Source organism: Microdochium trichocladiopsis (assembly GCF_020744255.1).
Source record: "Microdochium trichocladiopsis strain MPI-CAGE-CH-0230 chromosome Unknown B0I36scaffold_1, whole genome shotgun sequence".
NCBI classification, from domain to species: Eukaryota; Fungi; Ascomycota; class Sordariomycetes; order Xylariales; family Microdochiaceae; genus Microdochium; species Microdochium trichocladiopsis.
This window is the reverse complement of record NW_025763544.1, coordinates 4946589-4974178: the sequence shown is the minus strand read 5'-3', so window position 1 is coordinate 4974178 and position 27590 is coordinate 4946589. Positions and strand designations below refer to the sequence as shown.

Here is a 27590-nt window from a genome sequence, read left to right as displayed (position 1 = left end):
CGTGGTCGTCTGAGACAACCTCCGATCCCAACACCCACACACACTCACACACACCAATCCTTCATAACCACCAGCCAGCTCAACCAGTCGCTCAATCAACCTTGGGTGCACTAGCACCGGCGGACGGATTGTTTCGCTCGATGCAAACGACGACACCTCTAGCCTCCTGCCTCCTCGCACTTTGCTAGATCGCGCGCCATGGCAACCGTCGACAGCAGACCCTCGTCGCACCTGGGCGACCGCTCACCCGTCCAGCAGCCTCGCTCTCCTCGCCGCGATGACCGCGACCGTGGCGACCGTGGCCGGCCCCGTGACGGCGGCGACAACTACCGGCCGGGCCGTCGCGGCGGCGATGGCGCCCACAACAACCACAAGCACTCGGCGCTCGCCTCCCGCCAGCGATCGCCACAGCGCCAGCGCACGCCCCCAAAGATGCCCACCGAGGAAGAGAAGCAGGCCGCCGCCAAAGCCGAGTACGAGAAGCTCTTGACGATGCGCTCCGGCGGAACCTACATCCCCCCAGCGCGCCTGCGGGCCCTGCAGGCCCAAATCACCGACAAGACAAGCAAGGAATACCAGCGCATGGCCTGGGAGGCGCTCAAAAAGTCCATCAACGGTCTCATCAACAAGGTCAACGTCTCAAACATCAAGCACATCGTCCCCGAGCTGTTCAACGAGAACCTGATGCGCGGTCGCGGCTTGTTCTGCCGCAGCATCATGAAGGCCCAGGCCGCCTCGCTGCCGTTCACGCCCATCTATGCTGCCATGGCCGCCATCGTCAACACGAAGCTGCCCCAGGTCGGCGAGCTACTGGTCAAGCGGCTGGTGATGCAGTTCCGCAAGGGCTTCAAGCGGAATGACAAGGCTGTTTGCCTGTCCTCAACCACTTTCATTGCGCATCTTGTCAACCAGCAAGTTGTGCACGAGATGCTGGCGGCGCAGATGCTCATGCTGCTCTTGGAGAAGCCGACCGATGACAGCGTGGAGATTGCCGTGGGCTTGACCAAAGAGGTCGCCCAGCACCTGGAAGAGATGAGCCCGCCCATGGCCCGGATCATATTTGACCAATTCCGAAATATCCTGCACGAGGCCGACATCGACAAGCGCGTGCAATACATGATCGAGGTCCTGTTCCAGATCCGCAAGGACAAGTTCAAGGACAATCCGGCGATCAAAGAGGAGCTGGACTTGATTGAGGAGGAGGACCAGATCACCCACCGAATCGATCTGACGGCACCCATCGATGTGGAGGATGGTCTCAACATTTTCAAGTTTGACTCTGAGTGGGAGGAGAACGAGGCCAGCTACAAGAAGCTGAGGGCCGCGATCTTGGGAGAGGGCAGCGACTACGAAGACGACGACGATGACGACGATGACGAGAGCTCCGAAGAGGAAGACGAGGGCGTCAAGGCGATGGAAATCAAGGACCAGAGTAACACGGATCTCGTCAACCTGCGCAAGACGATCTATTTGACGATTCAAAGTGCGATGGACCCAGAAGAAGCCGTGCACAAGCTCATGAAGATCCAGCTTCCGGCCGGCCAGGAGCCCGAGCTCCCTTCCATGGTGGTGGAGTGCTGCAGTCAGGAGAAGACGTACACCAAGTTTTTTGGTCTGATTGGCGAGCGCTTCGCCAAGATCAACCGGCTTTGGACTGAGCTCTTTGAGGACTCGTTCCGCAAGTACTACGAGACAATCCACCGTTATGAGACGAACCGGCTTCGCAACATTGCTAGGTTCTTTGGCCATCTCTTTGGCTCGGACGCCATTGGGTGGCACGCCATGTCTGTGATCCACCTGAACGAGGACGAGACGACGTCTGCGAGCAGAATCTTCATCAAGATTTTGTTTCAGGAGATCTCGGAGGAGCTAGGCATGAAGAAGCTCCAGGCCCGCATGAGAGAGCCTGACTTGCAAGCAGACCTTACTGGACTGTTTCCCCGAGACAATCCGCGCAACGTGCGCTTCTCTATCAATTACTTCACGAGTATTGGCATGGGCGCGCTGACCGAGGACATGAGAGAGTTCTTGGCGAATATGCCGAAGCCGGCGCTACCTGCGCCTGCTCCTGCCGACCACTCAGACTCCGATTCCGTGTCAAGCTACTCTTCCTACACTGGCTCTTCCTATTCTTCTCGCTCACGCTCGCGAACACCGCCGCGCAGGTCTGGTGACCGGGGACGCAGTCTCTCGCGGAGCCCCCGCAGAAGTCGGTCGCGATCTTATTCCGACAGCAGAAGCCGGTCATACTCGCGGTCTCGCTCTCGGTCGTACAGCAGGAGCCGCAGCCCCGCGCCTCGTCGTGGAGGTGCCAGACAAGCTTCGCATTCGGCCAGTCCGCTTCGAACCGCAGGCCGTGGCGCTGACCGCGGAGGGCCTGCTACGCGCGGCCGCTCATACAGCCGTGGCAGCTATTCTTCACGATCGCGCTCGCGCTCCTATACGCCGTCGCGAAGCCGGAGCCCGGCGCCTCGAAAAGCCGGAGCGGCTCGCGGTGGCTCACGATCTGTCAGCCCACCTCGAGGAGGAGGCAGGGCCCGCGGTGACAGCGCGTCTCGTTCGAGGTCTCCACCGCCTGCTCGCGGCCGCATGGCGAACCGATCATTGTCACCCCCTGCGGGCGCCGGCAAGGGAAGGAGGCGCAACACTAGCTCTGTGAGCAGCACCGGGTCACGCAGGAGGGCTGCCCCGGCGTATCAGAGCCGCTCGCCAAGCCCGGCTGGCAACAAGCGAAAGAGGTACGGCAGCGACAGCCGCTCGCCTTCCCCCCCGCCGCAGAAGCGCGACCGCAGGGGTTAAAGCAAAGATTGTGTACAAGTTTATTAATTCTCGTGGTGTATGATTGGGAGTGGGAGGCGTGGCCAGTGCAGCCACCGTGCCGATATGAGGGGACACTCGTTGGAAGAGAGGCGGACGAACCATAAGCATCTTTGCAGAATGAAAGCATAGCGAATTACCGAGAAATAGTAGTATCACGTCAGCTTGGCAGTGACCAACATCCGACGACTAACCTAGCTTGTCCTTGTGAGACCATGTAGAATGGCAAGTTCCAGCTTCTCCTTGACCCAACCATAGTGCTGAATTAAAGTTGGGCGGATGTGGGGAAGGAAGACGTTGCCGGCAGTGGGGACGGTCGCGGCCCGGTTACGTCGGTTCTAGCTCCGGGTGTAGGTAGGGGATAGAGGGTTTTGGGGGGACATGCAAATGACGTTTGAGTTCCGTCAGTTCTTTTTTTTCCCCCGAGGACATACCCGAGGTCCAAAGCCGACCTTGTCTTTTCTTTCTTCTAGAGGGGCCGTTTGATGATAGAAACCATAACCAGCACGTATTTGTGCCCGTGCTTCCACGAGCTTAGAGGAGACATCCATCACTTGCAACGCATATCGTCAACAAAATAAACGCCCCTGATCTCGAGCTTCCAAGCCTGAGTGATACCTTCCGTGGAAACCTTGTACCACTTTGGCCCGGCCTTCCGTGAACCGCAGCCCGCAACGTTTGAAAGCGCATGCTAAAGCAATAGAGCAGCGAACCGAATAACCAAGGAGCCACCAACGCACAGCACACACAAAACCAGCCAACACACCTGGTTCTTTACCTCTGTCAGACGATACACACACAGAAAAAAGGAAGGAAGTGAAGAAGAAGAAATAAAAACAGGAAAACCAGACACAATGGCGACCAGCAGCGGCAACAACACCAACACCAAAGGCTCCTCATCCCACCTGGAGGCGACATCGCGCGGCGCCCTCCTCGCGGCAGCACAGTCCTTTTGCGACGCGTTTGCCCAGAAAGCCACGCCGCCCGCGGAGCTCGTGTCAAAGTTCTTTGCTTCTTCCCCTGACACCACCAGCACCACCAGCACCACCACCACGAAGAATAGAGCAGCAGCAGAGATTCTCGTCCTGGAGCACGGCCTCGTCAACCTCCCCGCCAACAGCCGGGCCAAGCAGCTCCTGCCGTTCCTGGGGAGGCCGTTCCGCGGGCACGACGGGGTGAGGAGGTACTTTGAGGCGGTGGGCCGGGTGCTGGACTACCGGGACATGCGGTTCCATGTCCGTCCCGGGGACGAGGTCGAGGAGGGGTGTGGTGGGCTCAGCCCGTTCGTCGTCGACGTCGAGGGCAGGCAGGTGTGCGTCAAGGGCAGGGCGAGGTTCCAGAGCAAGGAGACGGGGCAGGAGTGGGACGAGAGCTTCATCTACAAGCTGGGCTATGTCTTTGAAGGGGGAGGGGAGGAGGAAGGGCGGCGGGGTTGGAAGGTGCTGAGGTTGGAGATCTGGGCGGATCCGGCTGCTGCGTATTTGGCTGCCAGGGGGGAGCTGTGAAAGGTGCATACGGTTCCTAGATTGCTTGGGCTCCAACTTCTTCCTGTGTGTGACCCGGCAGGTATACCGGGACAACTGTATAGTGAAGGAATCGTTGTTGTTGTTGTTGGGAGTTCACATTTGGGGAATGTCCATTCTTCTGTCAAGGATATCATGCTGTATGGCAACGACGAAACTTGTTTTCTGGGATATCTCTAAGTAGGAAGGAAAATTACGAGCTTTCAAGGAGCAGGTCCACACAACCACGCCAGCACAGTCGACCCTTCTCCTGGATGACAATGCCAGGCAGACACAAAGGTCTAAGCACGCTTCGGCAGCACGCCGCATAACTCCAATATCCTCAACATGGCGCTGCAGTCCTGCTTGTTGGCCCGCGCCTGGACGATGGGGACATCAGCCGTCGCCAGCACGGCAAACAGCTCGCGGTGCTCGAGGCTCAGCACCAGCTCACCTCGCTCCTGCTCCTGCTTCTCCTCCTCCTCCAAGGCAAAGGTAACCTCGCGCCTCGTCAGCGCCCCGTGGCTCACATTCACCCTCCACGCCTCCTTGCGGTCCGTCACCCGGATGCGCACGACACAAGTCTCCTCCTTGCCCGCCGCGAACCCGTCCAGCTGCACCGACAAGACGTCGAGCCACTGCTCGACGCTCGCCTTGGGGGCGAACCGAGGCCGCGACAGCATCGCCTGCCGCTGCTGCTGCACGATGGCCGGCGGGGCGCGCAGGATCATCGCCCCGGTGAGGTAGAAGTTGCGCCAGGTCGCGTTCTCCGCGCCGAAGCCCAGCGTGTCATACACGCCCGCCAGCGCCAGCCGGGCTTCGCGGTTGTTGCCTGGGTCCGAGGCGGCGACCGCGTGGTCCAGCAGGGTCGCCGCGAACCGCAGGTCGTCTACGTCACCCAACTCGCTGTACCGCTGAATGTACTCGCCCGCCTTGCGCAGCACCGCGTCCACGCCGCCCAGACACTCGGCGTACCGGAGCGCCTCCTTGCGCGGTGGCAGCTGCCACAGCTTGGCCGGGTTGCCGTCGAACCAGCCCATGTACCGCTGGTAGATGCCCTTGACGTTGTGGCTGACGGAGCCGTAGTAGCCCTGCGCGTGGATGCGGTCCTCGAGCCCCGGCGGCAGCGTCATCACCTCGGCAATCTCGGCGCCCGTCAGGCCCTGATTCATGAGCCGCAGGGTCTGGTCGTGCAGGAAGGTGTACAGGTCGCGCTGCTCCGAGAGGTGGCGGGTGATGGCGGCAGCGCCAAAGGTCGGCCAGAGGTGGCCCGCGAAGAGGACGTCAGTCTTGGCCTCCTTGGGCTCGTTGTCATTGGTCATGTCGTTACTGTTGCTTTTGTTGATGTCACCAGCGGCGGCGGCGGCAGCTACAGCGTCGTCGCTCTTGTCCATGCCTTCGTCGTCTTTACCATCACCACCACAAAACAAAACCATGCTCTCATCAAGATACCGCGCCCACGCCTTGGCATCCCGCACGAGCGCCCCGCGCAGCGTGACAATGTTGTGCAGGCCGTACGTCGCACACTCGGCAATATACAGCGCCCGGTGCTGCGGCAGGTGGAAGTTGAGCTCGGCGGGCGCCTCCGTGTCGGGCACCATCTGGAACACGAACCGGACCCCGTCGATGGTGAGCTCCTCGCCCGTGCTGCGGATGATGGTGTTGGGGGCCTCGATCGTCGTAGTGCCCAGGGACGTCGTCATGCCCAGCCCGCAACCGATCTGGCCCCGGGGCCCCTTGGGCAGGCGCGCGCCGTACATGGAGACACCCCTGCGCATCATGGCCGGTCCAGCAAAGACGTTCTCGGACAGGACTTCCCGCATGAAGTGCTCGGGGGCGATGACGGGGATCGTCTGGGTTCCGTCCAGGTGGGCGGCCGGCAGGATCCCGGCGGCGCCGCCATAGTGGTCGGCATGGGAGTGCGAGTACATGACTGCCACCACGGGACGGTGGTTCCCGCGGTGCTTGTAGTACAGCTCCAACGCGGCGGCGGCGCACTCGTGCGTGATGAGCGGGTCGACCACGATGACGCCCGTCTCGCCCTCGATGAGGGTCATGTTGCTCAGGTCCAGGCCGCGGACCTGATAGACGGCGTTGGGCACGACCTCAAAGAGGCCCTGAGCAGCCGAACGCCGGGACTGCTCCCAGAGCTTGGGGTTGGCGGTGCCGTCTGTCGGGCACGGCTGCGAGAGGAAGGCGTATGCGTCATTATTCCATGCCACCCCGGAGGGGTTCATGGGACCAGGGGCGGTCTTGACGACACACGGGCTGAGGTCGCCGATGAAGCCCCTCATGACATCTCTGTCTTCCTTGAGGGAAGGGGATATGCCGGCCAGGGTGGTGCCGGTCGTTGCTGGTGCTGCGGTGGGAGCATTATCCGTTGTTGAAAGCGGCGAGATTGGTGTGATAGGCCCGTCGGCAGGTGTTGCTGATGCTGTGATGCCTGGGATCTTGAGGTCGCGAGTATATGAATCGCCCTTGTGGTCAGGCTCGACGGCCATGACGGGGTAATGCTGGGCGTAGTCGCTGGCACACATTGTAGGTTGCGAGATGTGCTGCCTGGGACAGATGTGGTTGTTGGAGCCCAGAGGATCGACTGGGTTTCACTGACAGGCTGATGTAGTGATTCGTCTTGGACAAAACAAGCTGACTCTTGCTGATATATACACCAAGCCCAAAGGACAGTGGCAGCGGACTCGGACCCTTGTTCGTCATCAGCAGCGACGCGGCTGGTCGGTCTCGCCGCGCGGACGAGCGAGGCACAGTAGGAGGCATGCATGGCTGTGCGATCCCGAGGTCGCAATCACCACCAGGATGGACACTTTGTTGTTGTGGGATATCGGGGAGTTAGGCAGGAAGGTTTGCAGTGCCCGGGGATCGGCACCGCTCCGGCACAGCAAAGGCGTCGACGCCGATCGGCCCCACCTGCTGCTGCTGTCAACTGGTCTCGGTATCGCTTTCGCCCCGGCTGTGCCTGCCTGCAGCGCCGGATCATCTGGCCAATCTCCGCATGCTATGCCACGGCACGTATCGCGCAAGAGACAAGACAAAGATGCGCAGTCGTAGGGGCGTGCTTCCTTACTTGCTGGACTCGTGCTTGTCATCATGTCGGCAGGTCTGTCGGTGCATTGAAAATGATGCCATATCCCATGCACAGCTCGACGCGGTGTGTCTAAGAACTGTCTATTAAGATTATTATACAACTTTTTGTCTTTCACGAATATACATGCGCGCACATACAATCCCCAAGTCTCACCAGTCTACGCGTCTACACCAAAGCAGCAGCCGCCGCGACCATACCCGCCGCGAGCGCAATGACAGGCGCCTGGGTAACCTGTGCTCCGGCACCTGGCTGCGCAGTTGTCGACGTAGACGTGGTAGGCCCCGTGGCGCCCGCGGCACCGCCACTGCTGCTGCTGCCGCCCGTGGTTGACGATGCTGGAGTCGGTGTTGGCACCGCGCCGCCACTGCTACTGCACCCCTTGCCCAGGTAAGCGTCGACCGCCGTGAGCAGCTGGGCAACCTCTCCCGCCGCGTCGTTGTCAGAAACGAAGCAAGGACCCTCGACGAAGCTCAGCGCAGCGTCGTACTCGGCAGACGACCAGCTGCTCATTTGGTTTGTGAAGGAGGCGTAGGCACTCGACACGGACGATGGTGTATCGGTGATTGCGCAGTTGGGCGGGCCGGTGGTGGCCGCCGTGGCGAAGTATTCGCTCAAGTACTCGAAGAGAACGGGATCCATAGCAGGTAGTGCGTGGACGATGATTGAGGCCGCGCTGGTCGCACAGGGCCCCGTGGGTTCCACCGTCTGGCGGGCCACGAGGGCGGTAATGCCGCCCATACCCGAGGCAGCGGCCTGGGACGCGGCGAGCAGGGTGGTGAAAGATGCCACGGTGGTGGAGAAGGTGGTCTTCATTGTTGCGAAAGTGGTTGTGATGGTGTGCAGTGGGTTCGCAGTGCTGGCCGGGCTGTGTCCAGAAACAAGTTCTTCTTTTCTGAAGGATCGCTGCAAGCAGAACGCTGGGAGTCAATAGGGCTGGGACGACTGGTTAAGTATGACGGGGCGGGCCTCGTATGGACCAGAGATTGCAGGATTGTGCAGGCAGCAAACCTGGACTTGGCACGACGCGGCACAGCATGGGCACCGGGTACTTAGTATGTAGCGAGTGCTGCTGGCCCTACATAGCGTACTTAAAGCGCGTAGCAGCGCAAGTGCATGCGCCGCATAGCTGGACGACTACTCTGGGAGTGAGGCCATCACCAACCCGCGCGGAGCTGGCTGATGGCGGCAGCCGCCGTGTCGTGCTTGGCTGCAGCGACACTGCAAGCCATCGCGTGCATATTCGACGCCACCCCAACGTCCCTGGTTCCTCAGTGCCCGAGTCAGGGCACGGCACCACCGACTCGAGCCCCACAGAGTCGGAGCCGAAGACGCCCAAGACGGGGAACATTGCCCGCCTCAACGACCTCAACTGTCAAAAACGAGGACCCAAGCCTCCCTGTTCAGGGCCGGGGCAACATGTCTGTCTGACCGATCCGCCGACAGTCGTCGTTCCTCCCTCCTCCCAGGCGATGAGTGCCTGCTCAATCATTGTCCAGCATGGGTTCTGTGTTCAGGAATCGACCGACCGGGGGTTGGCTGGCAGCCCTATTTTGGAAAAGTCCACGCTTGCGAGTTGCCTCGGCTCAGTCCAGCTCGCCCTGCCCGGTGGGTCTCAAAGCTGTGTACTGTGAGCTGTTCTTTACTGCACGAGCCCGTCGCTCCGGCGCTGTCCTCGGGGCTGCTGGTCGGTGCGTGGTGAAAGATCCATCCACGCCGTGAGGACTGTGGAATCTGGAGCACGAATCGTCCCCATCTGTCTCCATTTCGCATTCGCATACATAAGGGAGCAGAGCAAACTGGGCCGGAGCCTGCGGGACTGTGAAGGGGCCGCCATGGACCCCTGCACGCATTGGGAAGGTACGACCGGACCGGCCGCGCCAAGCCCTGCTCCAGCTGATGCACATTTGGCACAAAACACTTATCTGTCTGCCCGCTTCCCGTTCCCCCTCGAGCACGCTCAAAATCTTTCTCTGCAGCTCTTCCTCCCAAACCTCCCAGGCCGACGCAAGTCGTCTCCATTGCCTGTCTCTGTCTCTGTCTCGCGCGCGTCAAGCCCGTAGCTCAATTTTTCCGCCTCGAGTCTGCGCGCCAGCGCAGCACCCGCTCTCCACCATGGTATGTCGCCTCGCCATCTCTAGCCGTCCCCTCCCCTTGCGTCACCATGCGCCGGAAGCTTGCTAACCCCGCAATGGTGCTTCCCTCGTCCAGGCTTTCGACACGAAATACATACTCATCCCCGTCTTCATCGCCTGCTCCCTCTTTGGCTTCCGCGCCTCCATCGGCACCATCCTCGGCACTGGCTTCGGCAAGGTCGTCAAGGACCTTGCCGCCGGCAACATTGCTTTCCTCCCGGGCGCCCCTCAGCCGTTTCTCAGGGAGTACGCGGGCATTGGTCCCCTCGACCGCAAGCTCGTCGGTCTGGTCGCCTTCTTCAGCACCTTGATCGACGGCGACGTCGACCAGTCCACCGTCGCCTTCTCCATCTGGGGTCTCGCCCAATTCGGCAGCGCCTGGACCTTGCTCGTGCTCGAGGCCCGACGCAATGGCAACCGCTACGGCCTCCTTGGCTGGGTTGGCCCTGCCGGTCTCGCCATGCAGCTCCTGACCTACACCTTCATTGCGCCCATCTGGCTCAGTCTGCATCTTCTCATTTCGCCCGTTGCCAAGCTCCGCAACGGCGACGGCGAGGCTGCTCGCAAGTCCCTCTTTGTCCTGTTGTGGGACATGGCCCTGCTGCCCGCTGCCATCACCATCACTTACTTGGTCCCGTCCACTGTCATGAACATGCCAAGTCTTGCCAGCATGAGTGCCAGCGCGCACTACAAGTGGATCGCCGCCTGGCAGTTGTTCCCACTCTGGACTGTTCTCGTGCTCTATGCCCTGCATGCCGTTCTCTACACTGCCATCGGCTCTCTTCTCCCCCGTGATGAGGAGGACAAGCCGACTACTCTCGGCAAGGGCTACACCGTTGCGGTCTCGGGCGTTTACGAATTCGTCACCACTGTGACAACCATGACGCACTTGCCTGTTGTCATTCTCAGCGTCCTGCCTGATTCTGCTCGCTCGCTCATCGCCGGGTACATTCCCAGGTATGCCGCCTTCATCAACTCGGCCACTTTCTCGAAAGTCTTTGTGCCCTACTGGATCACAAACATCCCGAAGATCAACCCTACCGGCTACGTATCGGGCGACCTTGCTGTCCCCGCCAAGAACTTCCTGCAGTGGGACGTCTACGTCGGCAGCATCCCCTTTGTTCTTTGGGCCCTGTACCTTCACCAGCGCACCGTCAAGAACCCTAGCTTGCCTGGTGCCCTTGCCCTCACTGCAAAGTGGTTTGTCCTTGGTGGTCCGCTCTGCGCAGTGGCTGCTCTGCTGAAGGAGCGTGACAATGTTGTCCTTGAGGGCGACAACAAGTCCTACGAAGCCAAGACCAAATAAGCCAAGGTGTATACGTCTGGTGGCAACCTATAGTCGGATCCTGCTCGGCGAGAGCTAGGCTTGGGCTTGGGCTAAATACATGAAAGAGAATCTGCGCCGGCGCTCGAACTGGGCGAATGGCAACAGCAAATCGTGTCGGGACATGAGCTGTATCTAGGCGTGTCTTGCGAGGGAGGTGTAGCCAAACCCAAACTGTTGTATAGTAGTGAAATGAACTATCTGGCCTTAGCGGTTCAGCAATGTCGAGTTGAATAACAGTGGTTGGACTTGTGTCCATCGTCTAACATGAATCTTTTCAAGCTCTTTTGTCTCTATATATCAAGTGAAAATCTTGCCAGGCGCTCCCAACCACCCCATGCCGTCCTTCCTCATGCTAAATGTCACTCTAAAACGCCCCTGTAATATGCACCTTTGTACACGTTTGTGCCCTCCCTCGACGGCGACCAACCACCTGCGCAGCATGCTTCGAACTGCCCAAACTGCCTCGATTCGCTATACACAACCCCCCCCCCTCCTCCTCCTCCTTTCACACCGGGACTACATTACTGTTTAACGCACACCTTTCAGCCGTGGACCAAATCATCGCTGACCAGCCCCGGCTGCTTCGGATCCATCTTGGGCTCCCTAATCCCATCCACCGCATCGCCGTTGGCTAGCGGACCACCACCATCACCACCACTGCTACCGTCCTCGCTGACATTGGCGCTCAAGGTCGCACTTGAGGGAGTCGCAGCAGCATCAGTACCAGCAGCAGCAGCAGCAGGAACAGCGGCGGCTTTCTCAGAAAGTGCCTTCTGCTGCTTCTTGCTCAGCTGGATGCTGCCCTTTGCGAGGGCCTCGGCGGGCAGGGGCCGCACGATGGGCTGGCATACCCACCAGGGCCGCTTGCAGGCCTTGACTGTCTCGAGGGAGCTCTCCGCTGGCAGCTGTTGTTGTTGTTGTTGTTGCTGTTGTGATCCGCTCTCTCTGGCGGCGCTTGCTGTTGCTGTTGAGTTCCCGTCGGCAGCGGGGTTAGTGGCACTGTCGCTGCCGTTGGCGCCGTTTGTCTCGGCCCCAGTCCCGGCCCCGGCACCGGCCCTGGCCGGCTTCGCCGTCGAGAGCATGTACTCGCGCACGCTCTCGCCCGAGGTCCGGTGGTACTCGATCAGGCCGCCTGCGACGCGGCGCTCGACCTGCTCCAGCACGGCCTCGACCGCGTCGACGTCGCCGGCCCGGCACCGTGCGAGGCTGTCCCGGATGTCGGTGTGCAGGGCGATGAAGTGCCGCAGGAGGTGGAATAGGTGTGGCCGCATGGCGCCGAGGTTGGGCGAGGTGTTGGCCTTTTTGTTGTTGTTGTTGTGGTGGTGTTGGTTAGCGGCCTTGTCGTTGCTGTTGTTGTTCTTATTGTTGTCCGTCTTGCGCTTCTTCTTCGCGGGGCCTTCTTGCTCGTGTTCCGCTGCTGCTGCTGCTTCTGCTGCGGCGGCGGCATCAGCGGCATCGGCCTCCTTCAGCCACCTCTCGTCGTCACCCACGACAAACAGCGGCCGGCGCGCCGGCGGCTCCTGCCCGAGGACATACTTGTGCATGATGTCCATGTACCGCCGGAACACGGCGTCCACGCGGTACCCGCCGACGACCTGCCTCCCGTCGTCCCCGCCGCACGCGCCGCGCCAGTACTCGCGCCCTTCCTGCCCGACGGGCGGCGGCGTGGCAAAGATGGCCGGGTCGCTGAGATTGCCCTCTGCGCTCATGACGGCGTCCGCGCCCGTGGCGGCCAGGCACCGCTCAATGTCGCCGTGCTCGAGGATGTTGCCGTTGGCAAAGATGACCGTCTCGGGCGGCAGGCTGTCGCGCAGGAAGCGTATGTACTCCCAGTCCGCGAGCCCCGTGAGGTGGCCCTTCTGCTCGCGCCGGCGGCCGTGGACGGTGATGATGCTCGCGCCCGCCGACAGCACGTTCTGCGCGTACTTGAGCGTGTTCTCCTTGGTGTCGAGGATGCGGATCTTGGCGGTCACGGGCACGTCGAGGTTCTGGTGCAGCGTGCTGATGAGCTTGTGGATAAGCTCCTGGTCTTCCTGCAGGAAGGAGCCGTAGTGGCCCTTGCGCGCGATGCCCTGCGGGCAGCCGAGGTTCAGGTCGACGGCGTCGCAGTATGGGGCGGCCAGCCTGGCGGCGGACAGCAGGTGGTTCGGGTCGTTGGCGCAGAACTGGACAAAGAGCGGACGGTCAAACGCCGGGTTGCCGTCGAGGTAGAGGGACGTGTCCGCAGCGGTCTCGGGCGTCGTCGGCAGGACGGGCTCTGCTTCCTTGGTGATGGACGTCTGCAGGTGCTGGTCTCGGTACTTTGCCGTGTCGCCAAACAGTCGCGCGTGGAACATTGGCGTGTACGCGAGCATCTTCGAGTTCTCCTCTGGGGTTAGGAAGGATCGTGTAAGCATGCGCCAGGCCTGGGACGAGAACACAAGAACGTCAGCAAGTCGTTTCATTGAGCAGTCACCACCGTCACTGCCGTGGAGATGCGAGGCGACGTACGAACTCGGACTGGTCGACCATGGGCGCAACCACAAACTTTGGACTTCCTATGCTCTCGTAGAACGCGCGCCCTCGGAGGAAGGCCTTTGCGGGCGCCGAGGCCAGCGAGTCGGCTGCGGACGTCATTGTCGCGAAACGGCGGAACGGAACGGCCCAGCGAGCGGCGGGAGGAGGGGCTCTCCAACGGAGGCCGAGTCGTCGGACACACTCCAGGATGGGGCGCGGAAGTCGATCAGGCCGGCAGCGTCCCTCTCGTGGTGCCGCTTGCTGCTTCGTGCCCTTCAAAAGCGTGCAACAGTCTGGCTGTGTCGGTGGCACGTGGCAATAGTCAACATGGATGGTCAGAAAGTAGACCCTGCAGACGATGAATCGCGGGCATCCATTTGGAGGCGATGGACTTTTTTGTGGGTTCTATTCCTGCAAGAACCAATCAGGTACGTCTCTCCAAGCATGCACGCGGGGGTTTCCAGGGTGGACTTGACTGGACAGGTTCCTCAGGGCCGCTCTTGACCCGAACCATAGGGCGTGTGTACATGCCTCTACATTCCACAAACACAGGTATCGCGGCCAGTTCCTGGGCAGTGGTAATGAACATCATCCCTCGACAAAATCATAAGCCAAAGGATAAATTTCCCACAAGACCATGGCTCTCAGGAAACATATCGTCCAATCACACGTGACCAGCGCCTTTGCTGCTCGGGACCGCAAGATTCCGCAGCAGATGAGGTCACCTTAGCAGTGATCAGCAACGGCTGGAATCATCGCCCATTCGTCCGTCCACTTGTGTTGTCCATCTTGATCGCGCTTGCAGCAAGCCAAAGGTTCGAGAAGGGTTGGCGAGCCATAGAGAACAACCAGCACGCCGGCTGAGGAACAATGACACACTGTGCAAACTCGGCAGACCCCCACGGAAACCAGAGACGTAAAGATAGCGCAGCAAAGGGACGAGAGCGGACGCGCGTGCCCTCCTCTCGTATTCAGGCGGCAAGCAGCAACTGGCAGAAGGAGCGGGTCTGGTCTCATCCCTCGCATCTCCCCGTGCCTCCCGCATATTTCCAGATTCCTTTCCTGTCTCACCTGCTCAACTCAGGTCCTCAGGTTTTGAATGCACACTCTGCTCAGGTCTGATTGCAAGGAATCACAGCTATCCTTTATCGGTTTCCTAAATTTGAGCGGAGTGGAGGCATGGTTTGTTGTAAGCACCGCCTGAGCTAAGCGTGTTTCCGCCGAAGCTCCCCATGTGACAGGTGGGCCACCTAGTTCTTCGTGTTCCATTTCGGTGACAAGGATCTGACCACCATCTCGTCACCGTATCTGGCTGGGCCCGTCCCGCGTCTCCACGTCTTTGTCCGGTGACATACACTAACCCCTGCTGCAGAGTCAACTGGGAAGAGAAAGCCGTGGCCAAATGTAGTATAATTTTGTGTACTCTGAACAGAACGCTCAAGGAAATGACATCATAAACACAGAAATCCTCCAGGCAAGGCCGCCGCCGCGATAGCGTGGTCTTCCAGATACAGTCTTGCTTTTTGTACCACTTCTTTTGCCAGGACAGGCCCCCCTAGTGCATTGCATCTGCTTTGCACCACAATCCAGGATCTGGATACCGTGAGGGCTTGTGATCAATATCGCAGTATAAGGTCTTGTTGAGTCTGAAAGCTTTTGTGGCCGGTCGCTCGATGGTGATTAGAATCGTTGGGTGAGAAGCTGTGGCTCCCTTGCTAAAAAATGAATATAGGAAATTGAAGATAGAAAACGCCATGACACCGTACTATGCTGTCCATTTGTAACGCCGTGAGGGAGACTGAAACAAATCCTCCGGGGCGCTGACCACAGGTCTATGATTCAGAGGAGGAACAACCATAGATTGAGAATAACGCGTGCGGCCAAACAGTCGTCGGAACCTTGTTGCTGTCATTAAAAGAAATGCGTGTATATCTTGGATGTCTCATGCACCTCCATTTCCTATTTAGTAGGTTAGCATGATTTATTGACAGATAATGTGGAGGCAGGATACACACCATCTTGAAGCTGTTGAGTTCCTCCCTGATCTGCTGCGCCAACAAAGGCGTCAAGCGGTTGCACGTGGCTATCTCACCGCGGCGGTCATACTCTGCTGGAGGGAAGGTGTCGTAGAAGACAATGCGCGGGCTGAAAGTGGCATTGCGCTTCGGATAAGTGCCAGCCGGGGTTACAGGGGCGCTCTTGGTGTCCTGCCGGAGGCGCAAGGCGGACACAAAGTAGTCCTCGCTGCCGATGGCGATCGAGCCGGCCCGTTTGTGGCCATCCTCGGTGGGAGTGCTGGGGGCACTGGAGTTGGGGGAGTCGCTCACGTTCGGGATGGCTGGAAGGTTGAAAGTTGGCCCTTTAACGTCTCGGGTGCTCGGCGAGGGGCTCGGCGAATCGCCGCGTGCTATCGAGATATTAGCTTGGGAACGTGGAGTCGAGAACGTCGACCAAATATATCACTTACATTTGAGGATGCCCTTTCGAATTGTGGCAAGGACCTCGGCGCGTTCCTTTTCTCCACCGACAATGCTCTTCCGTGGGGCGGAAGTATCAGTACCAGAACTCCCAAGGCGCTCATCAGGTTTTCCAACGTCGAGGAGGTTCTTGTCGTTTCGTGGGCGCAACGACGAGCCGTTGTACTGAATGTGAGTGCCACCAGAAGTGTCAGGCCGGTCTCTTTCAGCCTCTACTGTTACCATGGTGACTGCTGGCCGGCTGGCATCATTGACCACAGCGTCACTACTGGGGACCCCAATGACAGACTTTGGTCTGAACAGTCCCTTGAGCGATCGACCACCCTTCTTCATGCCACGACCCATCTTGCGCAACATTATCGACGCGGAAGACGCCGTTGATGAAATCGAAAGGTTATCGGTTGAGTTGGAGAACAGTTTGGTGCCCGAATAGATACTGCTTCCGATGCCGCCCTCTTCCTGCTTCTGGGCAATTCGGGCCTGCTCGGCCTCGTATGGATCATCTGTCACCGGCTCATTCTGTGCCTTCCCAGGCACTTGGGCGCCTGTCTCCTTGCTGTCATCTGGCGTGACGTCTTGTCCTGTCGCCTTCCTCAATTCAGCAGCGCTTCCAAACGAGAATGCGCGTCGCAGGCGAGATGTCTTATTCTTAGACTTGCCACCTTTCTCGTTGATCGCGGCCAACTGCTGAGCGGCTGGGCTAGGAGCAGGTGTTGCGGCAGAGGCAGTGGCTGTTTTGGCGGGGGTGTCCGTCACTGTCGCCGCCGGGGCTGGCTCTGGAGCCATGTTGACCGGCTTAGAGAGTGGTGAGGGGGTTGCGATACGTTTGCCAACATCCGACGACGAGCTGCGAGCGGGAACATTGACGATTTTGGGAGCGTGATCGTGGTTTGTCGACGAATCTCCAGACGAGTTTGATGAAGTTGAGGCGGGGCTCATTGTGGGGGCTGTTCCGTTGGAGTGTCGGTTGGTAGACTGCAGCAGAGCAAGGTACATTGTCAGTCATGGTCGGGTGAGTGCACGACTGTGCCAAAGAGCAAGGACTGGGTGTGATTGGGTCGATCCGCTCCGAATCGGGCAAGTACCCCGACTTTGCGTGCTTAAATGGCCACGAAGGGTCGGTGAGTGGACAAGATAAGGCAAAATTACTTACGGAGGATGGTCGCGAGTTGCTGCTGCGGCTGGATACAAGACTTTCTGCACTGGCGTTGCGAGCTTGCGCACTGGTCTTCTCGACAGCTGGAACTGACAGAACTCGGGAGATATTCTTATGCTGATTTTCCAGGTTGCTGCTACCACTGAAGCTCAGCCTCTTGCTAGCACTTGCACGTCTCATCTCTTCGGCTTGCATGAGCTGTTGAGGCGTCATTGGACTAGGGTAGCCAGAGAAATCAATAGTGTGCATGCTTCGGCGGCGGAATCGCTTCTGTGCCTCATCACTGCGCTGTCGGTCGAGCTGCATGTCATCAAACGATGCCCCTGGCATGACGGAGCCATATGCACTGTGCGGTCGAGGCTGGCCAAAACTTGCCCCAGCTCGGTCTGCGACAACTCGTGGGTTGTAAAGATGCACAACAGTAGCATTGGTGGGAGTCGATGTAGTGGGAAGGCTCGGCACAAGGTTTGTCTGCAGTACGCTGGGCGACGAGTCGGTGTATCGTGCTACAGGTCGCCTGTATCGCTCCGGCGATGCTTTGGAAGAAGCGACTTGAGCAAAGGTCGGTTGTTGTTCCGAGGATCCAACATTCTGGCTCATCGGCTGTTGCTGGCTTACTGCAGGTGGTGAAGCAGCTGGTGCTCTGTAGACCCCATACTGCTGTTGCTGTTGCTGCCACTGTGTCGCAGTTGCCGCAGTTGGTGTTGAGGTGAAGGCATACGGCTGAATTGGGGTCGAAGTGCCACGGTAGGAAGATTGGCCAGGGGCTGTCACTTGTGGGCCAGGTCGTTGCGAGCTTGACCCATACGAGAGGGTAGCTGAAGATTGAGATGAGCTCGGCATCTTGTTTGCGTTTGGCCTTGTTTGAAGGATCACGACGGGGTTGGGCTGCTGGGAAATGGTTTGGACCACAGCGGCCATAGTTTGGGTACTCCCCGATGCACGAAACGACCAAGAGGCTTGCTCGATGCGTGAGCAGGTTCTGAGTTAGACGATTATCGTGTCAGGCTTGTTACACTACACAGTCAAGTGTAATGCGGGTGACACTACATTCGAGAAATCGTCAGCTTGTCTCGTAAATGATGGAGCTTGGGCCTTCAGCAGTACAACAACGACTAGTTTCAAGTTTGCCTGCCAATATCGACAGAGCTACCCAACAAACAAATTTGACTGACCTCCTTGTTGACTTGTCCGTGTAGACTAGCAGGTGTGTACGGTGAGATCTACACGAACGTCGAAGCAGATGCCCGTTAACCTTCGACAAGGTTATGGGAGAATCGGACCGCCAGCGATCGAGGAAAACGCGAGTAGAATCGTAGTCGAGAGGGATGGTCCACGCTGTTGCCCGAGGCTGTGATCGACACGTACTCGGCCAATTCTGTCCTTGTAGATTCGGTGTGAATTGGCAGCCCCGTGGTAGTATTACGAGCCTGGGAATGAGGTCGACGTAACAGGGCCCAAGTAGCGTATGCACTACTGACACCGAGATTGCTCAAGGCTCAAAGTCTTCGCCAGCCAACAAGTCCAAATGAACTGCTTGAGTTGTTGTCGGAGACGTGATCCCGCGCTTGTGTGCGTGTGTGTGCTGGTCGATTGAACGAGCGAGGCAGTGCTCGTCTCGCGGGGGGGTTTTCGAAGAAGTTCGCTGGTGCGTGGTAATTGGGGCGTCCTGAAAACAGATCGGAGTGGTGGACAGCGACTGTCGAAAGGCCCACGACCTGGTGAATGTGTCGCAGGCACGGCGGGGAAGTCAAGTGCGGAAAATAAGCAAGGACGATGAAGGAGACTGGCGATGTGCGTTGAGAAGACGTGGCCGGGCGGGAATAGCCGCGGGCAGAAGACGATGGAAAAGGGGGCAACCGAGGAATATGTGCAAGACAAGCTAAGATGCAGAAAAGAAATGGAAAATGTGTGATGACGGGGAAGGAGCTGCACTGGAGGAGATGCCCGCTGAGGAAGCGGAAGCGAGAGACAGGCAGGCAGGCAGGACGGGGAAGTGGGTTGAAGGGGGAAGGGGAAACGGGCAAGGGCGAATTGATGCAGGTGGTGATGCGTCTTGGGAGCAGAGCAGCGCCGCGAGAAAGGGTTCGGGCGGCGAGGAGAGGCAGCGGCCAAGCAACTCGCGCACGCACGACTGGGCGGAGACATGCGTGCTCACCCACCTTGGGGCAGGACAGGGAGACGCAAGCCTGCTCGCCCACTGGAGCACTCGCAGCCCTGATCAGCAAAGCGGGCGAGCCCACCGACGGTGGGCCCCACTGAACAGTGGCCTGCTGTGTTTATACGGGGGGGCACAATTGGGGGCACCTCAAGCATGCACAGGGGTCGGTTGGGGGTGCCATTGGCGTGCTGCGGGGGGTGGTCGACTGCAGTGCACCCGCTCTCGCTCTCTCTCTCTTGCTCGCAGAGGCTTCCACGCACTTCCAGCAATTGCCCAAGGACGCAGCTCATCGATGCACGAAATATTCCCGATCTCCTGCTTCACCAAACATGCAGTGCTAGAACCCTCGAAGCAGACACGGTGTTGTTGCGTCATGCGACGAGCGCTGGGCTGAGCCTGGCAGCGGGATGCGTGTGTAAGGGAACAATCAGTCATGCCATCGTTGCCGGTACTGTACGCGCGAGAGCTAGGTGCCTGGGTCGGTCGATCCCTTGCCGTGTCTCTCGGGCTCGAGGCATGCACCTCTGAGCATTGTTGAAGATCGAGGTCCTCGTCATGTCACATGCCTGGGGCTCCGTGGTTCAGAGGCCAAGGTTGGTTGGCACCCGATCGTGTGCCCTTGCTTGGGGAGGTGTTCATCCAAAGGCGATCCTGCACTGTATCCTGCCCATGTGGCCCGGCAACAGCTTGTTATCAGTTGTGGCCTCGGATGTCGTTGATGGCAATCTGACACGACAGGCCTGCCTTGCCACGGGCGCCGCAGGGCTCATTTGTTCTCCTCCTGGCTGGCATGGCCATCATTTACTCCAGCCTTGGCTGGCACGGGCCCGCGTTGTTCAGACTACTTGGCCAGAGCCAGCTAATCGCGACAGGACGGTTAATTAACTAGTGCCGCTTCTTGTCTCATTGTGCAGCAAATGAAGGCTCCTCCAGCTCGCAGCCACCTGCTTCACTTATGTTAATTGCCTGGCGTAGGCACAATACTGCAGAGGGCGGGCTCTGATGGAGGCGTCCTGGCATCCACTCCAGCCCTGGAGCACTGAGAGGTTGCGCCTGCGCGTCATGCAACCGGAGCCGCCATCCGCACGCTAATCTTCAGTCGCTGGCTGACAACTAAAGACGCCTTTGGCCCCCAGCTCGAAAGGCCAGCACAGCCCATGCCATCATATTCGCAGGATGCCCGCTCCGTCTCAGACACGGTATTCGAATAGCCGCAGAGGCGCAATGGGTGCGAGAAACAGCAGATGGAAAGAGCGTCAGGGATTGGAAGGGTAGAGTTGCATGGAATACTGGAGAGTCGCAGGGGGCGGCAGCATGTTAATGCCCTTGCCGTGAACTTCACGCCGCCCATCCAGACGTTGCAAGAGCCTGGAGCATCTTGTCGCGCGTAAGACTGCCGGTTGCTGTCCCAAAACTGTCTATGCCACGTCAGTGCACCAAAAACGTGCCCGGCCGTCACGGTCACAGATTTGTCTTCCTGGAGAACAAACAGCCTCGATGTTTTGGTCGGAGAAACAGCCAGGAGCGCCGCTAGGCTGACGACTTGGCGAACTTGGCGCTTGCCTGAAGTTTCGGCAACGGTCGACAGCGCCCAGGGTATCATTTGTCAAAATAGGGGCTCAATCCAGGCACAAATGGCCCGCAAGGCCCCATCGCCAGTCAGCTTTAAAGGAGGATCCTGGTCGGAACTAGGCCTGTTCGAGCCGCGGACCTGCAAGGTTGCCCGAGCACGAAGGACGTGGAGGCTCGTCGTGACGTTGTGATTGGTGTGTGTCCAGGACGGGCCACCTGCACTGAACCAGGGGCAGCATTGACGGCGAATATGATGATGACTTGAGCATGCTGGGAGGACTGGGCCGAACTTCACAGGACCCGGAGAGAATGGCGCGGCGAGCGTGATTATGCATGTCTCACTGGCGCGCGCTTTGGTGGCTTCGGGTCGTGTCTGCAATGTCTTTGGTGTTTTTTGGACGTCGCCCGTTCCAACCCTCGTTGCCAAGCACAGGGGCCCAAAACATCATCAACATCCTCCTCGTTCTTCTCCTCAGTGAGGAACCACTTCCGGCCTGGTGCTGGGAGATTCGCAACTGAGCATCCGCACATAGCTCTAGGCAGGGTTCCCACTAGTCCGGATCTGCGAATGTCCTGTAGCCACGCCATGACCTCTCCAGTGGCGGCATAAATGGAGACTGTGGCCAGCGCGTCCACCAAGTGTGACAGCTAGAGGGCTGCCGCCAGCTCCTTGAAGCACTAGCCCTGAGCAGTGCTCAGCCGCCCGTCGGCGCCATGCTCGCTTCCCGGCCAAGCCCACCGCGATCCCGAGTCGACCAGCCCGAGATTGTGTTGCGGGAGACGACAGGGCACTGATGCCGAGCGTCCTAGGCCGCCGCCAAAGACATGGATTCGTGGGGACGGACTGCCACAAATATCCATGGTGGCTGGACTGGATTGTCTGCGAACAATGTTGGTTTGCTTGGCCGTCTTCGTCAGTACATATATGTACCTCCTCTAGCTCTGCGGCCAGCCGTGTGAATGGCGCTGACCGGGGGCTGGTGGCTCCCTTTACTGCCCGAATCATGCTTGTCCGAGTGGATTGGCCTGGGAACAGATCGGGGGACTAGATAGTCTCATCGGATCAATGCTACCTTAGTGTCCTGTTGTAACGACATGCAGGTGTTGGAAGTCCGGAGTGGTAGAAAAGGCAAGGAACCATGCCACCCCTTCCAAGTTGTCCAACGCTGGCAAGGGCCAACTGGACTGCTGACCAATATCGAACGTTGTCAACATACAGCTTTGAACATTGGTATTGTTGCCCCAGACGATGAGAGTGGCCGGCCTCATCAACCCCTGCTGACGATCATTGCACCGTCACACAGTCTAGCATCAGGCTGCTGCGAATTCAGCCGCTGAGATAGATGCACGTCGCCATTGAGATCCAAGATCCAGTCACGGCATATGTGATCCTGGCAGGCACAACACAGTCACCATCTCATGGTGCATTTCCCATCGATCAATGCGGTCCCTCTATCAGCCTTAGCACTCGGGGAATAACTCAAGGATCAAATCTTGATTTTGGCGGCTGGCGTATCCACATGTACTGCACCCGGCACTCCGTTGTTGCCTCTTCCGGGTATCAGCCGATGGTGACATGGCGATGCACAAGGCTTGATCCCGGGCTATAGTAGGACTTGCTCGCCCTCAAGGTCTTACATCCATCTCCAAGCATACAGCGCTCGTCCTGACTTGTCCAGAATCCTGCCATGTTACCCGGTTCTTATTCGGGCAAGTGGTGGTGATCTTCGAAGTGCAAGGCTCGTCACTGACGAAACAAGTGGCTGGAGGAATGGCCAGATGCCCAGCTCTACGTGGCCGTTGTTGGTGATAGCGAACTTGGTCTCGTGCCGGCGTCGGAGAGCTGAAGGAAGATGGACACATGCTCATTTACGTTTGCCTAGTGTTCACTATCTCAAGGCCAAGCACCGACCTACGGACGAGTCGGCCGGATGCCGTGTAACCACGGCGCAAAAAGGGAATGAACGCCTTTCCAACCACGTTTCCGCACACCAGAGCTTCAGTTGTGCCGTGTCAGGATGTTACTCGGAGGCCAGGGATCCGTGAAATGGTGATGTACCGGACTTTGAAGCACTCATGGGACGCTTGAAAACAGAACAAACGATACAATCTAGACATTCGCAGGAGCAAACACGTCTCGTTCCTGATAGTTGTGGCAGTATCTAGCAGATGACCATCACGGAACCAAGTCCCTGGGTCGAATCCCGACGGCTTGATCATACAACATGGCCAACCACTCGGGCTGTCGGGTGTGGGACGACGAGCACTGTACGCCTTTGCAGCTACCCGGCCCCGAACTGCATCATTCGACGTCGCTATCCCGAGAGCCAAGTCCTCTTGCATCAACCACATCGCCCCACATTGCAAGAAACACAAAGTTCTGCAGTCGGCCGTCGGACGACTCGGGTGCCACACTTGATTCCGAATTGCGAGACATATGGATCTTGGACAAAGAGAGTTCCTATGGTCGGTCCCCGGAACGCTAGTATCTCTTCATTCTTTGAAAGTAGAGCTCGGGTTTGATAACAGGTTATTTCCAAGAATGATGGCCTTGTCGAAATTCAATGGAGATAGCATGGCCAAGCGCCTGCTACAGACAATAAGACCTGCCCTGAAACTCGCCACGTAGAGATCCGGAGGACGGGGGAAACTGTATCTATGCTCAGTCATCAAGCCCTTGCGAACGAACCACGTCATCGGGATTCCTTTGTGTGATACAAGGTCTAAACTCGCATGAGCCTCCAACAGGGATACTGCTCAGGTTCGCAAAGTGTCACGGACCCGCATTCGCAGGCACAAACACGTGTAGGGCAATATTGGGTAACTGCTGAAGATGATCGTCAGATCCCCGCTCCCCGATCAAGGTTCGGAGCGCTTGGAGTAGCGTGGTGGCCACGCTGTCTGGTACCTGATATTGTTGACTAGTTTGTCTCGTTCGGCAAGCGCTCCACGTCATCTCGGGTGAATTGAATTGAATTGACGGCAAGGCACCCCGTCTGAGAAAGGCTAGTAGCGTAAATGTTACGTGGCGATGATAGAACTTGACGATAACTTGTAGAGTCTAGAACATCGAAGGGACAGTAGTCATGTCGAGTAAAGTTTTATGGCTTCTGCCCGGGCTGTTTCAGACTGTTGGTGGAGCCACGATTCCAAGGCGCGCTCGGAGAGAGAGACAAACTCGGTGGTAGACCACACTGATACACACGGAAAAAAGAAAAGGTACAAAATGCACTCCACAATCATCGCTTCGGCATGTGAATGGACATACGCATCGGCCAACTTTAAGCTGACTGGCAAGCTGACAATACAGTAACCTGGGACCTAACCTCTGGCACCCTCGTATCTAGTCCCAAATGACGCGCATTAGTGCAGCCGTTCAACAAAGCCTTCTCCCCACCACAACCCCGTTAGGAACTAGACTAAATGATTGCTGGGTGCCTATCCGCTAGCCGCGCGAGTTTTCCCCTTGATCCTTTGTCCGGACTCGCTCCCAAACTAAACTTTCCGATACCACAAGGTTCGGGACGCGGGCATCGGGGAGTTTTCATTGGTCGAGTTGCGTTTTTCTGAGGGAGACGGCGGCACAGTCGGGTCAGACCTTTTCCCCATCTATGTCCGTTTTCTTGGTTTTTGGTAGTAGGTTTTTCCTTTGGAGTTGTGGGATGAGTCAGATGTGCCGTGCTGGGCGCGGCCCCGGAATATACTCCTGGCGTTCCGGAATCCTCGCCTGACTCGCTGCGAATGTGTTAACTTGATCGTGGGCAAACGCCCCCCGGAAGCTCGGTTAGTAGCGCATCTTTTCGCCAGGTCCTGCTATCGTCTTGTGGCGAGCGCTATTCTACGATTTCAACAAGTGGTGCTGGCAGGAAATATATTCTGTAGGTATGTCTTCTTGAGAACCCATTTGCACTGCTTTGGTAAGTCTCTACTGCTGTTAAAAATGGGCATAGATCATAGTGCACAATGGCCTGTGACGTGCATGTTCGTGAATGTGAGCTCAAGTTGTAGCAAGAATGAGTGCCTGACATGTCTTGTTTCGACGTGCGCACCGCCGAACCTAGCTCTCAGCCCTGTACCCGTTAGCTATTTCAAATGCAGCCGGAAGCAACAGAACTTTACATAAGTCCGAGTCTTCAGAGGTGATTAAAGAGTTAAGGTTTTTACAAACCCAAATGCTTTGTGGCTCGCCAGCAACTGCTCAATACTGTCTCTTGTGATAATGCTTGAACTTTGTGGAGTTTCATGGCACACACGGTAGAGAGTGTTGGCAGTGCGAATCTCAAAGAAAGCTAGTGCCCACTGCTCCGCCTGTGACTTTATGCTGTTTCCCCGGTAAAGGGTGCTCCAGCATGACAGGATGTAGATGAAAAATAATGTGAAGAGAAATAGGCCGAACATTTGTAAATGGTAATCTCAATCGAAATATGTAAGCGGCGATGGGTGTTATAGAAACCACCAAAAAAAAGAGAGGCGCTCCTCAAACACCTACAGAGTGGTCTACTGAATTCACAAGCGCCTATTACTTCAAAACCGTGCAGCAGACAGATTTTATTTCTTCGGAAATCAATGGATACGTCCATGATCTATGCCAGAGAGCTTCTGGTGAGAGTCCAGAGGCTGACCCGGGAGACCACATGCAAAGTCGCGACTGTTGGGGCACTGCTGCGAGCAGGCCATACTGCTGGGTAGGAACGCTGCGCAGGGCTTTGGGAGCGATGGTTCTCGAGACACTGACACACTCACATGGACGCTGTCAACGTCGATGAAATGCCATACTCGAGCCCAGGCAACAAATAACATGAGAAGAGAGTGCAAGACATAGTCGCCGAGGCTCTGCCGGTTTCAATTCCTGTGGCTCTTCCTGCTGTTAGCGACCAAAAGTTCTTCTCGTTGAGACGCCTGCCCCAACCTCTCTACCCGCCCCTTGCAACTCCCATGACGACCAAACTCAGCCATACAAAAAGTAGATATTGACCTCCCACCAAACAGGAGCTGGTTCGTATGTCGGCCGCAATATGTATACAGATTCGCCGTGGGAGATGAGACACTCGGTAGAGAAGTCGGGAATTTAAGAGTCCTCATGGATTGGGCATGAGAGGAGAAGACGGATGACGCCTTTGATGACCTCGACCCAGAGAACCATGACGATGACGACTTGCGATTCGATTGGAAAGAAGAGTTACGACTGCTGGTCACAACTTTCAAAGATTTGCAAGACCAGATTTCCAGACTTGGAGGGCTGGGCGGGGCCAGGGGTTGCTGCGACGATTACACAAAGCTCATATCCGTACCAGGGAGTTTGTTGACTGAGGAAGAACAAGTCTACAGCAGTTGAAAACCACCATAGATCAGCTGCATACCTGCTGTGCGGCCAAAATTGAACTTGTAATCTGTAAGGTTGGCATTTCCGGACGTAACGTGGAATCCAAAACGATTTCTGGCGGTGGATTGCACAAAATGATTATCAAGTCCTTCTTGGCGATGGTGTAGTGAGCAGAAGAATCAAAGCTGAGACCAAGAATTGACTCAAGTCATAAGAGTGGACAGGTTGAAATGATACAAGGCAAGAGGCCTCAGCAGGAAGCGAAATTCAAAGGTAGACCATCAGAGGGTCCTGTGGACGCTTTATCCCCCACTCGACAGCACGGTCTTCAGAAGGAGGCACGGCATATTGTCGGCATGACAGGATGTCTAAATCGAAAGAGGTCTAAAGCACAGCACAGAAACCTTGGCAAACCATTCTCCATGACAGATGATATCGGGATTTGCCGCCATGAAAAGCTGACGGAGTTAAAAGATTGCCCATGACGCAAATGGTTGCCGAAGCCCAGCCATGGTGTACCCGACTTACTGCGGAAGCTGCAGGAGGCTTCTTGAACAGCAACGTAATCTTGATTTTTGTCTCTGCCACCAGAAGAGCACTGCGAGAAATCCACGGAGCGCATCTGCAAGGCGACCCCGTATCTGTGTGATGACGGTCAAGAGCGAGCGTTCCATGGCTGTCCTGCAGCGTCCAGCCATATGCATGCCCAACTTGTCTCATGCTGCGGGCTGGCTGTGCAGACAACCTGATCCGCGAACCGAGGCAGTCGTGTTACTGACACGCTGGACTCCTCGTAGTCGAGAGAACGCCGAGAAGAGAGCAGGCATACTCGGTTGCTCTTCACAATGCTGTTTGGGAGCCTAAGTGTGTGTGCACCATTCGACCACAATCTGGGTCGCCAGGAGAGATCGACACTCTTGATTGTGTGTATTTTGAAGAGGCCGCGCCAGGCACTTGTCCATGGTAAAGTTTCACGTAGATAGGAGCCTGTCACGATCTGACAAGGAACTCAATGCTTAGGAATTTGACTTGCGTGCTTTGCATGGGTTTCATGGGCTGGTGTTGATCATGCGCGCGCAGACTCCCCTGTGAAGGAGACACGGAGCACTTGAGTGGGCCCGACTTGCTCCACACTGCTGAGGTTCCCTGGCACGCTTAGATGCATACCCCGTTGTTTGCATCGTAGCGCACACGGACGGCGCGCGACTTGGCAGCCCCGGACGCTCCCCGCCCGGCACCGTGGACAACTCGGCATGGTAGGGCTGATCCACGGTCGAGCGCCGCGACGGCGGTGCCGGCAATGACGAGATGTCGGGCGCCGGGCCCGGAGCTACAGAATTGCGAGCAATCGTGATGCCGTCTACGACTTTGCTGGGTCACTGGGAGGCGCTGCGACGAGTTGGGACAACCAGCAGCGAGACTGAATGACACGTGAGCGTTCCATGGAAAGTGACGAGCGGCAGATAAAAGAGGTCAGGTTGTGAGCTCCAGAGTGTCGGAATTGTGTTTCAATCGGCAACGTGC

The 27590-nt window shown here is 57.7% G+C and overlaps 8 protein-coding genes across 8 annotated transcripts; 3 read left to right on the top strand and 5 right to left on the bottom strand.

The window, feature by feature from the left end:
- The first annotated feature begins 3 nt into the window (after positions 1-3).
- Positions 4-3064, top strand: B0I36DRAFT_312312 (uncharacterized protein). Its single transcript, XM_046152493.1, has one exon. The coding sequence runs from the start codon at positions 199-201 to the stop codon at positions 2797-2799; it is 2601 nt and encodes an 866-aa protein (XP_046019240.1). The 5' UTR covers positions 4-198; the 3' UTR covers positions 2800-3064.
- A 183-nt stretch (positions 3065-3247) lies between these two features.
- B0I36DRAFT_312311 (uncharacterized protein) lies at positions 3248-4464 on the top strand. The gene has a single exon (XM_046152492.1). The coding sequence runs from the start codon at positions 3672-3674 to the stop codon at positions 4320-4322; it is 651 nt and encodes a 216-aa protein (XP_046019239.1). The 5' UTR covers positions 3248-3671; the 3' UTR covers positions 4323-4464.
- Positions 4465-7308, bottom strand: B0I36DRAFT_312310 (beta-lactamase-like protein). Its single transcript, XM_046152491.1, has one exon. It carries the CDS (start codon positions 6854-6856, stop codon positions 4622-4624), a length of 2235 nt encoding a protein of 744 aa, XP_046019238.1. The 5' UTR covers positions 6857-7308; the 3' UTR covers positions 4465-4621.
- Positions 7309-7359: 51 nt separating this feature from the next.
- Positions 7360-8623, bottom strand: B0I36DRAFT_312309 (uncharacterized protein). Its single transcript, XM_046152490.1, has one exon. It carries the CDS (start codon positions 8233-8235, stop codon positions 7588-7590), a length of 648 nt encoding a protein of 215 aa, XP_046019237.1. The 5' UTR covers positions 8236-8623; the 3' UTR covers positions 7360-7587.
- A 911-nt stretch (positions 8624-9534) lies between these two features.
- On the top strand, positions 9535-10860 carry B0I36DRAFT_344806 (uncharacterized protein; the record flags this gene model as incomplete). The annotated part of the gene is made up of 2 exons (XM_046156299.1): positions 9535-9537; positions 9631-10860. The coding sequence occupies 2 exons, from the start codon at positions 9535-9537 to the stop codon at positions 10858-10860; spliced, it is 1233 nt and encodes a 410-aa protein (XP_046019236.1).
- Positions 10861-11423: 563 nt separating this feature from the next.
- On the bottom strand, positions 11424-13497 carry B0I36DRAFT_344805 (uncharacterized protein; the record flags this gene model as incomplete). The annotated part of the gene is made up of 2 exons (XM_046156298.1): positions 11424-13286; positions 13372-13497. The coding sequence occupies 2 exons, from the start codon at positions 13495-13497 to the stop codon at positions 11424-11426; spliced, it is 1989 nt and encodes a 662-aa protein (XP_046019235.1).
- A 1791-nt stretch (positions 13498-15288) lies between these two features.
- On the bottom strand, positions 15289-17931 carry B0I36DRAFT_371493 (uncharacterized protein; the record flags this gene model as incomplete). The annotated part of the gene is made up of 4 exons (XM_046160016.1): positions 15289-15336; positions 15393-15784; positions 15845-16829; positions 17008-17931. 4 exons carry the CDS (start codon positions 17929-17931, stop codon positions 15289-15291), a joined length of 2349 nt encoding a protein of 782 aa, XP_046019234.1.
- A 3163-nt stretch (positions 17932-21094) lies between these two features.
- Positions 21095-22124, bottom strand: B0I36DRAFT_312304 (uncharacterized protein). Its single transcript, XM_046152489.1, has 2 exons — positions 22048-22124; positions 21095-21974 (listed from the first exon to the last, which is right to left on the bottom strand). Exon 2 carries the CDS (start codon positions 21747-21749, stop codon positions 21279-21281), a length of 471 nt encoding a protein of 156 aa, XP_046019233.1. The 5' UTR covers positions 21750-21974; positions 22048-22124; the 3' UTR covers positions 21095-21278.
- Positions 22125-27590: the final 5466 nt, after the last annotated feature.

Bases quoted from the DNA above. Each gene is read 5' to 3' on its own strand.
- B0I36DRAFT_312312 (XM_046152493.1), top strand. From the start codon at position 199: ATGGCAACCGTCGACAGCAGACCCTCGTCGCACCTGGGCGACCGCTCA.
- B0I36DRAFT_312311 (XM_046152492.1), top strand. From the start codon at position 3,672: ATGGCGACCAGCAGCGGCAACAACACCAACACCAAAGGCTCCTCATCC.
- B0I36DRAFT_312310 (XM_046152491.1), bottom strand. From the start codon at position 6,856: ATGTGTGCCAGCGACTACGCCCAGCATTACCCCGTCATGGCCGTCGAG.
- B0I36DRAFT_312309 (XM_046152490.1), bottom strand. From the start codon at position 8,235: ATGAAGACCACCTTCTCCACCACCGTGGCATCTTTCACCACCCTGCTC.
- B0I36DRAFT_312304 (XM_046152489.1), bottom strand. From the start codon at position 21,749: ATGATTCGGGCAGTAAAGGGAGCCACCAGCCCCCGGTCAGCGCCATTC.